The sequence below is a fragment of the Glycine max genome, chromosome 9 (genome assembly GCF_000004515.6).
Source record: "Glycine max cultivar Williams 82 chromosome 9, Glycine_max_v4.0, whole genome shotgun sequence".
Lineage (NCBI taxonomy): Eukaryota > Viridiplantae > Streptophyta > Magnoliopsida > Fabales > Fabaceae > Glycine > Glycine max.
The window spans coordinates 44056527-44068126 of NC_038245.2; the positions used below are offsets into that span (position 1 = coordinate 44056527).

Here is an 11600-nt window from a genome sequence, read left to right on the forward strand (position 1 = left end):
TATAGGTTTAGAGAAGAGTTACTTAAGTTCTAAAATGTAAAAATGAGTGATGTGTAATCATGAAAATCATTTAAGACGTGTAGAATGTAAGAGAGAGACATAGAGGGGGGAGGGGGGAGGGGGGGGGGGGGATATATTAGGATGGAGATGCTTTAAGAATATCAACTTTCATCAAAATAAATTTTATCAATAGAAATCATGGAAAGCCAAAAATATACGATTTAAAAGCAATGTATGATATGAAAAACACAATATATAAATATCCTATTTCAATTCATAAAAAATATTAAATTATTTATTTTAAAATTTAAATTTACAAAGTAAGTTATCACAATAAAGTCGAGGCCTTCCAAAGATATTTTTCCTTTATATTTTATGATGAATTGATGCTTCCTGGCTGGCTTCACAGTTCAATCTGATCAAAATTTATTAAATGAGTCAAGAAATGTAAAAATCTATACGATAAACAAACGTAAATTGAATCAACCCCAAGAGAAGAGAAAGTAGAAAGGGGGAACAAATAACAACGTTGATGTTTGAGTTATTCCGATTTGGGCCGGCATAAGTTCAAGGCTCCAACCTTTGTAGATGAGCCCAGTTTCTCTTTATTGAAATGTAAATTAGTTCCGCTGTAATGGACCAAAAAATCACAACCTTTTTGTTAACAATAGTTCTGCAGCCAGACTAGCTCCACATGTTAATAGTAAGGCATTTGTTTGCTGTATTCTCACTATTGAATCCAGCACCTCGAAGTTTATTCTCTGGAAAGTCCATTTCAAAATATAATTATACATTTCAGAATAAGTATTATATAGTGAGAGGTGCAGGATACAAATAATGGATACAGGATTCAAATGTCAAACCCAACAACACCGCATTGCTAAAAAAACACTCGATACCAAATTAATATTTTTGTGGTCATTTGTATCAAGCCAGACTGGCCACTCGGTATGTCCTTTTGGGTCTTCAATTTAATCATAAGTTATGAATTGAAAAAAATAAAAAAGAGTTAGTCATGAGTTTCGGTCACTTGTTATGTCATTGTATTGTTTTCTTTTGGGTCTTAAATGAGTCATAAATTAAGAACAAAAAAAGAAAATAGATAAGTTTTGGTCACTTGGTATGTCCTCGTATAGTTTTGTTAGGTCTTGAATTTAGTCATATTAGTCATAAATTTCGGTCACTTGTTATGTCCTTGAATTGTTTTCTATTGGGTCTTAAATTTAGTCATAAGTAATGGAAAAAAAAAAAAAAAAACGTAGTCATAAGCTTCGGTCACTTGCTGTGTCCTTGTATTTTTTTTTTCTTTTGGGTATTGAATTTATTCATAAGTTATAAACCAAAAAATATTCATAAGTTTCGGCTATTTCTATAGGAAATTGTACTTCCAGCTCAAGTCAAGACCGCTAGTTAAAAAATCAGAGGATGCATATGATGTATTCTGAGAGAAACTCTAATGCAAGTGACCTAGGTAAATTGGTTCTTAAAGTTAAATAATATGATAATATTATTGGAATAAATTATTTTTTTATAGACTTTTATATAAGAGACTACAAACAAAGTTGTTTAAATATATATAAAAAAAGTCAAAATAAGGTTGTTGTGTAAATAGAGAAATAAAAGTAAATATATAAAAAAAAATGTCAAGTTTATTTTTTTTTTCTTTTAAGTAAAACAAACTCACCCAAACAATTGCGAGAATAACTAACATAGAAGCAACCCGATGAACCCATGTTGAAACCAGGTGGAAATAAAGTCTCCACTTCCTAATCCGCAAGCGACAAAAGTAAATGTTGGGGAAAAAACGAAAATGAGTAATATTAGGTATTTTTTAAAACAAATTAGCTAATATAATTTTGTTAATAATTACGAAAAATATTATATTTTTTTATATTTTATTTTGTCATTCATAATTTTGTTACAGAAATGGTAAAAACATTGTTTTGTTTATTTCACTATCTTTAAATAAATTTTGAAAGAGAGAAATAACTTCAATAATTGAGGAAAACAATAGAAAATCACAATTTTTTTTTATCAAATAAGTCACATTGATTTCATCGTATTTGTTCAACATCCCTTCACAAAAGGAAAAAATATATAAATGGAATATCTTTTTAGTTCACACAAGTTGAACTTTGGTGGCATATTTACAAAGATTCAGATGCTCAAATTAATGTTGGTAGGAAGAGAGTCAAAGTGTGTCACAATAAGAAAGTGTGTCCCAATAAGAGATAGTATATTTAAGGCTTTTATTATGACCTATTTATATTTTTTTTATGAGTTATCATTGAGTTTCTTGCACCATGAGACGTGAGAAATGTCTCTAGAGTGAAATCTCATAAAAATTGGTAACTCTAAACACTTGGATATAATCCAATATTTCATAATTGTATTAAGCATGTTTGGATGTTCATTTAAAATGAGTGTACAAATCTCAAAATAAATCAAATGATTCACAAATTCCGTTTTATAAAAGGAAGAGTCTGGATGCTTTTGCAAACCTCATTTTATTCCAAAAGTCCGTTTGCAACGATAAAATAAACATGCACATTGAGGTTGAAGTTTTATTACAAAGTTCTCCAACGTAGACTTTGAGTCAAATATTGGGTTTGACTAATTAGATCAACACATTGGCTTACTTTATTATAACAGGGCCAATTTTTTTAAAGAGGGATCCAAAACAATATATCCATTCGGACATAATGGTTTTCTAAATTACTAAAATTAATCTATAGTTATCACTAAAAGAGTTATTTAATATTAGAAAAAAATAAGTGTCAAATATTTTTTTCTCTTCTTTTTCTTATTTTGATAAAAGGCAAGGGCTGAGACCAAGCACTTCAAAACCTTTCTAGGAAAAGCAATACCATAGGCACCCCTGGTGGATGGGACCCATACTACGGGGAAAATATGACTGAGTCCATTTCAGGTAGAAGTTGATTTGTCTTTGCTAAGTAGAGACCTCCAACCAAACTCCATAATTTTGCTTTGTACAACAGAAATGTGTAAACATTGTCTATACTATTAGTGGCCTATCCACTGCGCCGAACCCCTTTTAATAGGGAACTACTAACTAGTCCTCTGCCATTGCAAAACCTTTCCTCACCAGCAGAAAAGATAAACAATTCAATTTCTAGGGTTGATTTTAATGCAGGCTATCTCTCTTTCCCTAAACAGATCAAAACAATCCTAATACTACGATACTAGCTATACTTGAACATTATTATACCATGATTTTACTAGTAATGTTTATACATCATTATACCAATACTAGCTAGATTATACATTATTTTTTAAGGAAAATATAACGTAAAAGTAGAGTGAGTAAATATCTGAAGTCTGATTATGTGAGAAAGAATAGTAAATTTCATTAATGTTTTCTTTCTTTTGGTCCATGAAATAGATTATCATCAAATAACAATTTTACAGTTAGTTGACACCAAGTGTGATCAGCACAACAAATAATGGATGAACTAAGATAGAGTGAAAATGAGAAATTTCATTGAACTTTATTCAAGTAGTTCTAGGTACAAAGGACCTATTGGTACAAAAAGAATGGATTAACATCAGAAGGGGGAAGCAGCTGTGATAGAATTTAATGAGAAAACAATGGAGAGACCCATGTTCCTAAGAAGACCTAAAACGACTGGTGAGAAGAAAACAAATTTACATGGAAATAAATGTCGCTAAACCGATTTCTAAGTCCTAACTTTGCAAGTCAGGTTCACCAACCAAAGTTGGAAAAACACCTCGGCCCGATAACCCAGAGGATCACCACCCGTGCAGATTCCTCAAATGTTAAGGCCTGCACAAAGAATGTAAATTCATACCCTAATACGTTAATATCTTGCCGCTGCTTCCTCCCTCAATCAATCATTAAGATTTACTGTATTGTTAGAAAGCCCATAAGCTAAAATGAAGTTAGCAAAGTCAGACTCTCCATGGCGTTTCACAATCATTTCGAGCCAAATTGAAACATCAATTCGATCTGCTCTCTAAGCCTAAAAATGAAGGGCCTCGGACTTTAAGGCGCTTTGGCTCAAGCTCCATGGAAGGTGGTTCCCTAAATGTCTGTTGCAACCTATCTCTTTGGTGGTGATCTCCTTGCATGCTTATTTCCTCGTTGCCCAACTTCTTATATCTTATAGAAATGGGAATACCATTACTCCTTGCAAATCTATCCCTGGATGAAATATCTGCATGACCTTTATGGTTAACAGCGTGACTGTATTTGTAACTTGATTCATTGCTTCTGCTAGAATCCATTGGTTGCCCACTCTTTCCTTCAGGAAGGATTTTCTTCAGTCGTTTTAGCCCCTGCTCATATAATATAGATTCAATAGCATCATGATCCATGTATTTATAGAGCAAAATTAGATAACCAATTTAGGAAAGAGAGTAAATATTGGGAACTTAAGTTGAAACGCTGAAAGATAGAATAGCTATTATGATGGACCAATTAAACAAACTAAATATTTGACAATACCTGCTGCTCTGTATGTTTTGAAGGCACGGCATCATTCATATTTCTCCTCTCTGCTTTCAGAGAAGAAGGACGCTTTACCCTAAATATCTCTGAATCAGAATCATCACTCTCGTCCACAATGGATTTTGTATCAAATCTCTTCTGAAGATCACCCAGTGGTTTAACCGAGCTTTCATGATACACAGCAGGAGATAATGAAGATTCACATGCACTGTTGGATATTCTTTCAGCAAACTCTTCAAAATCAATAATACTTGCATTGTTGTTAATATGCTCCTCAGCCTGCTAGCAGAATAAACAGACAGCTTTAGCTCCAGAATCTATAATAGCTGTTCAAATCTCAATGCAATAATATGCAATGACAGTATTCAAAAACTATATTCAAAGGACTTACATTTTTGGGAGCAGAAAAGCTCTCGAGAGATTCTGAAAGAGAGCAAAGAGTGGATGTGGCAGAAGAAAAGGAAACCTCAGACACCACTGGTTTTTTATTTTCAGAGCAACGTACAATGACAGATTGATTTTGTGAACTGTATTCTTGATTATTTGTTGAGTGCTCTGGAGTTGCATAGAATTCAACAACAGAATCAAGTTTTAGCTCACAATAAGGCGTGTACCCATTCGCTTCAGCTCTCTGAAACATATTTGACAAAGGATATGCATACATGTTTTGGTCACTTTTAGTTTGCTTCCTTATCTCATCCAATATCCCATCTTCGTGCTCAAACATCTTGGCTGCAGCTTCCATATCCATAATATCCTCCCTCAAATAAAGTGTGTGTTTGCTCCCACAGTTGAAGTTAAGAAAATCAACATCTGAACCATCAAAATTCAAAGACATTAAAAATGAGAATGTTGTATTACCAAACATGCATGCAAGAGAATCAAGTAAATAAATCCATTGTGTCCATAAATTTGTTCTCTAGTCCAGAATCAAGATAATATTTTTCCCAGAATAATGCCATAGGATACTGAAGAAGCAACTGGCCATTGATGTGATTAGCAGTCATGGTAAATAATATTTAAGCAACGCATGGCATCAAACAAACATGAGACAACCAAACATAATAAAGTTCACAAGTCATAATGATTAATGACATTAGTAAATAGCAATGAGCAAAGCTTTTACCATGACGTAGGCATACAGGATGCATGTGACAGTTGCAGTCAACATAAGCTATGTAACAGTCACGTTTGCAAAGACTACAGAGAATCGTGGCATGGGAATGAAAAGAGACCCTTATACTCGCCCTTGATTTCGTTAGGAACCATCGAGCACAATGTTGGAAACGCATCAAGTTAACAAATGAAATCTTAATGCTATTATGAGAAAACAAGTCAGAGGAAGGAAAATCAGAATCTTCAAGTTCCAAGCATGTACGAAGAAGCATTGCTTCTTTGCATAGAAGTTCTTCATGAGGCAGTAAAGGAACCCTGTTAAGAAGTGCATATCTTCTGCTAGCAACAGCCCCTAAAGGAAACCAATCACCAATTGCAAAATTCACTGCTTCTCCACAGTTGAAACCTAGAATTTTAACCAAGATATGGAAGATTAGTTTTTTCTTTTATTTCGCATGTAATGGTAACTGGGTGGGAGCAGGAAGTGAGATATCATTCCAGGAACTAAATTATTGAAATGAGCAAATCTAACCATGACTGAAGCCAGCGTGATATGCCCTAGGGAATGTTATTATAAACTCCCCTGGCTTTTGAACAGCCTTGTAGACAGGAACTTCATGCTCCAACAAAATATTTGGTGGAAATAGTGTTGTTTTCCCCAGGAGAACATCAAAGGCTCCATCTTCCCCATCACTTGACAAAATATCATTAGTGTACACGTGTTCTCTCACCACCCTTTCAAATTCCAAAGCTGCATGACCTGGAATACCGTACCATGTTTTTGATGCCCCGCAGTGATGATAGTTAATGCTGCCATAACAATGTAATACATTAATATCATTAAATAAACAACTAAAGGAAGTCTTCAATTGTGATAATGTTATTATGATTTACCTGTACAAATAATGATCCTCCACATGCCAAGCAAAGATACTAAACAGCATTCCAATGTATAGCATGGGTTCCGTTACTCCCTGAAATAAAACCCAGTATAAGTCTTGAAAAAAATTTAGTACAAAAATGACTGACCAACATAAGAAATTTTCATACCGGAATTGATGTTTCCAAGAGCCGTAAAATCGATTTGGGCAACCTCGAAAGTTTCTGAGATCATAGAGAAGGAAGTGTTGAACAAGTTAACTTTAATAAGAAAGGAAATGTAAAAAGCATATCTTTGTCACAAATATCCTCCTATTCTATTAAGAAAGAAAAGAATATGTAAACAAAGTATCGGTCAAAACAAAAAGAAAGATACTAATAAAATTAACACCTTCAAATTCCATTTGCTGTTACCAAGCTGGTCAGTGGGAGATGATGAAAAGGCACTGCCATCAACATCACATGCATATTCAACAGTTTCCATTTTTCCACAACCAATTTCATGCCAAAACTCTTTTTCCAAGTATGTGGCAGGAAGACATCCAGCACTGCAATATCTTCGTGCAAATACCTTGTTGGCCATTTTCTCAAAATCTCGAAATGTATAATTTCTGATTAAATTACAGTTGAATTAATCAGAAACAGCAATAATATAATTAAAATACATACTACAAATATTAAAATACACAACGGGGAGACTGACCTTCCACTCATAAAAAATGTGACTTTGTCTTCAGTATCCCATTCAGCAAGGCGAAGGGGCTGCACTCTAGTTGTAAACTTGAATCCTGCTTTCTCCTTCATTAAAACAACCCCAGCAGGTACTGAAGCACTCAAAGGGGAAATAATCTTGCATATACCTGGAATTTATCACAAGATTCAAATGGAAAACAATTAGGTCACTATTCTATCACTATACTGTTTTCATCTATATCTTCCCAGAAAAAGAAAGAAATCTACATCTATATAACATACAAGGAGGCTATTTTCATTTCATTATGCTGAATCTACAACTTTTACTTTCAAATTCCAAATAACCAATGATAATCCTCACTAATATACCAAAAGTACATCCTCATATACCATAATTTAATCAGGAAAATCTTTAAAAAGGACAGTTTTAATGACTATTATATTAAATGAAATTATATTAAACTAATACAAAAACAATGACCGTCTATAAATCAATATTTAAGCCTACAACTTTTTTAACATATGGGTATGGTAGTATGCAGAAATTACTCTATCCTCATCATTTGATGATTTTATCTGTTACAACACAAATGGATCAACACCCTCTCAACACACTCAAGCTGAATTGAGAAGTGACACAAGCACTGGAAAGCCTGGTCATCTTGTGAGTTATCAATGCCACAGTTAACTATTATGACATTATCAGTGCAAAATATTAAAGTGACTACACAGTAGAAGAAATAAAACATTCAACGGACCAAAACTCCATACCATATTTAGAAGCTTCTGGAGCAATCTTTTGCAAATAAATCAAAGGATCCTCAAATTCCTCCTTTGTTGGAGAATACACAGGACATTCTGGAATTTTATCAGTCCAATCCAGGTCATTTGTATCAAACTTATCCACCTTGCGCTTGGAAAAGACATCAGCATTACCATGAAATCTTGTGCCACATGATGCTGAAGCTCTTAAAGCATCTCCTCCACTTCTGTTCATCATGCTAGCAACACTTGTCTGGGTGGCAGTGACAGATTTTGCACGCTGAAGCCTTTTACGCTTCAAAAATTCTAACCCATTTCTAACTTCCTTTGATAAAGTCACTCTTCTTTCCACCTGTAGATATTTCAAACATTTCTCACTAAGGTTAGCAGGTATTTAAATGTAAGGACTAAGGATAAAGCAAAACGCATTAAGTCAATGTGAAAATAGATGGATAATAATCAATAATAAACAGACTGAAACTGAAACATATGTTATGTTAGCATAACTGGAACTTTGAACTAAGGTGCAAAAGGTCATGTCATCCAAAGCATTGCATGGTAATTCTTCAAATGAAACAAAGGGGTGTCAAATCCAGCTTGAAAGAATGTAGTTCAACGGGGTGAATGGAATAAAGTTCAAACTCAAGCAAACTAAGCAATCAAGGGCCAAAATAAATTCGACCTTCTTTGGTATATTACCATTGAGGAGTCAATAAGTAGATGAATGGGTCGTTCGTTCTGAGGGAACCAAAGTCGGGAACATTTTACCAACAAAGACATACGGGGTCAAACGTAAACCACCTCAATCTGAAAAGTATCCGCTAAGAAGGGCAAAAAAAGAGCACAAAAAACTTATCCGAATTTAGAACCACGCAAAGCAAAAGAGTCGACAAAAACAATCTTATGGAAATATTCAACAAATGCATGCGCTAAAATTTGAATAGTTTACTCCTCTCAACATCACTTTTTCCACCTTAGAATAAACCAATCAAATAAAAAGGAGTTTTAATCACCTAAATTTCAACACACAAAGGGAAAGAAAAATAGAGGCCTAGAAAATTATTAATCCTCGGTTAAACCGAATCTTCTAAAATACTATTCCAGAAACAGGAGAAAAAAGAAAAAGAGAAGAACCGTGTTCCTCTTTTTTCCATTCTTTTCAGAGAAGAACTACGGTTTACATATCAGAGGAAACAACAACCACTATCACAAAATGCAGCTTAAGCATCCTTCAATAGCATCTATTGTATATCACACTCTGAATCCTAAACATGAAATACAAAAAAGGAGAGGAAAAAATAATATTACGAGGCGTGATTTGAAAAAATCATGATTCAGGCTAAAAATCCAAGAGAAATCGCATCAAAATCGTAAAAAATTACAACAATGTCCGAGATCTGAAGGATGAGAAGACGAAGGTACATTTTCAAGAGAGTTTCAAGCATTAACGAATCGATTACCAAATAAAAAGGTAATATAAATAAATTTCTGAACAAAACACGATTGACCTACCATTTCATTACGAACTCGCTCCCTGTAGGTCTCCGTCTTCGTTAACTAGAACAAGGAATCGCCAAAAAAAAAAAAAAGCAATCACAATACCAAATCGAAATCCAAACCCTAAACCACGATCCTGAACGTTGTAGATTAAGCGCAAGCCTCGAAGGACAACCAGGCTCGCCACATTCTCGAGGAACGCCGAATAGAATGCTGAAACCGTGTCACAGAGAGATCCAACGCCTCGTAGAAGCTACCGCGGCAAATAGCGAGAGAATGCAAACGCACGAATAAGAAAACCGAAATATGCTTCCTCTGGAGACGCGGAAAAAAAACGCCGAAAACGCAAGCGGTTTTCCGGCGAACGGAAGAAGTTTTCCGGTGGGGCCAGAAAACGGAGAGAAATAGTGGATGAGGAAAGAGAGGAAGCGAATGCTTAGAAAACCGAAAAAGGGTAAGGAAGGGATAATTTATAGTTTTATACTCTAAAATAATTATCGCTTTATTAGTTCCAAAAACCGAATAAAAAAAGGGCTCTAATTATTCATTTCGATTTTAAAATAATTATAATTAAATTAAAGAAACTTTGAGAAGTGGTGGTGGTTGTTATTAGGTGGTTCAACGAAAACAAAACGTGCCGTCCATATTCCAAGACGCGTTTCGCGTGTAAACGCGATTGAATGTTTCTTCCGTTCCGTGTATTGACGGAATCACCGTTACTGTTAAGTGGGATTTATTTATTGGCGGGTACAGAATTGAAGAGCCGGTGATTACTACCTTCTTGAAGGGTAATTTGGTAAACTCATGAGGGCGGTATTATCAATGAGGTTCTGGCTCCTGCAGCGGTCAGAGAAAAAGAAAGGGGCAGGAAGAAGGAATGATCACGTGCGATAAGACTGGGGTAAATTATGTACACAAGTTTGACATCGAACCGTTGATTTCTTCGTCGTTTACTTGGAACCGTCCAAAGTACGTGAACTCCATCGAATCCGAAAGCTCCGGGGGGATGTGTACTTTTTCAGTTCAACTGCCGACTTGTACAGGATAACTCTCACCTACCTACCAGTTAGTTAAGCCTTGGGACGCAAAATGACGGGTTTATCCTCCTTTGGTTAGGTCCCGTTAACGCGATGACGGGGGGCGTTTCTGGGTTTTGCATGGGGGTCGTCTTACATACGAAATGACTTTCGTAATGTGAGTGAACTACTGCAATGCGTGACCTGGCAGGACAGGGTGGGACGGACACGTGGCGCTTTCTTGTGAGCAGGAGGCACACGCGGCATGCGGATAAGGGTGTGGTTTCGTGGATTTTCTGTGTCACTGGGGGTGGTGGCCAGAACGGATATAGCCGGCGGTTACAACAGGGTTCTCAAGGTAGCCCCACCATAGAGCGAAGCAGACGATAAGGCCACCCACTCACGAGAAGTTCCCTGTGTGATGTGTGTAAATGCAAATTGGTTGTTCCATTTGGAATTTTCTTATTTATTTCTATAAATTGAAGAACGGAATTTGGTATGGCAAGGAGCATTCTTGGGTAATTGTGCTAGTAGGTAAAGAAATAAAAAAAAATGAGCAATTTTTTTATAATAAAATGTAAAAAATATATTTGTTAAATAGTATAAAACTATGTTAACTTATTCATATCTATGAAGTTGACAATATTAAATTTTATCGTAATTCATAACTATGTTTACTTAATTGCATAATTTATCAATTAGTTTTTATTGTTTCACAAATTTTATTATTTAAGTTTCTTTTTTATGATTTTACCATCATATTTTTTTTAGTTTTCTCATATCTTATCTATCCTTAAATGTAGTAACATGTTCCTAAAATAATTGAAGTTTTGTTATCAATTTTTGTGAAATAACATTTTTCTATCAACATAATTCTAAAACTCACAAAAATTAAAAACATTAAACTACTCTTTGAGAGAAATTTTGCAATGCTCGTGGATATAAAATATAGCATAGATACAAAATTATAAAATGTGAGTATAGATAGTATTTTATAAGTTTATTGAACACTGAGTGTGAAAGAGAATAAATTTTGTCCATTTTTTAGGAAATTATTTAAGAGAATATGAGTGTGAAAAAGAATAAATTTGTTTAATAAAATAACAAATTTATCCTTTAACAATAAATAAAAACCTCTCAATAGACTA

The 11600-nt window shown here is 34.5% G+C and overlaps 1 protein-coding gene across 4 annotated transcripts; it reads right to left on the minus strand.

Moving 5' to 3' along the window:
* Nucleotides 1-3484: 3484 nt before the first annotated feature.
* On the minus strand, nt 3485-9919 carry LOC100798611 (lysine-specific demethylase JMJ706). Of its 4 annotated transcripts, none has more exons than XM_006587540.4 (11): nt 9452-9919; nt 7949-8291; nt 7188-7344; nt 6876-7095; nt 6656-6709; nt 6500-6579; nt 6138-6415; nt 5616-6011; nt 4881-5302; nt 4487-4771; nt 3485-4317 (listed from the first exon to the last, which is right to left on the minus strand). In XM_006587540.4, exons 1-11 carry the CDS (start codon nt 9452-9454, stop codon nt 3979-3981), a joined length of 2577 nt encoding a protein of 858 aa, XP_006587603.1. In that variant the 5' UTR covers nt 9455-9919; the 3' UTR covers nt 3485-3978. The 4 variants fall into 4 exon arrangements, with proteins under 4 accessions (XP_006587603.1, XP_006587602.1, XP_040861013.1 ...); XM_006587539.4 differs by having other exon boundaries at nt 4487-4768; nt 8639-9919; XM_041005079.1 differs by having other exon boundaries at nt 4487-4768; nt 9452-9915.
* Nucleotides 9920-11600: the final 1681 nt, after the last annotated feature.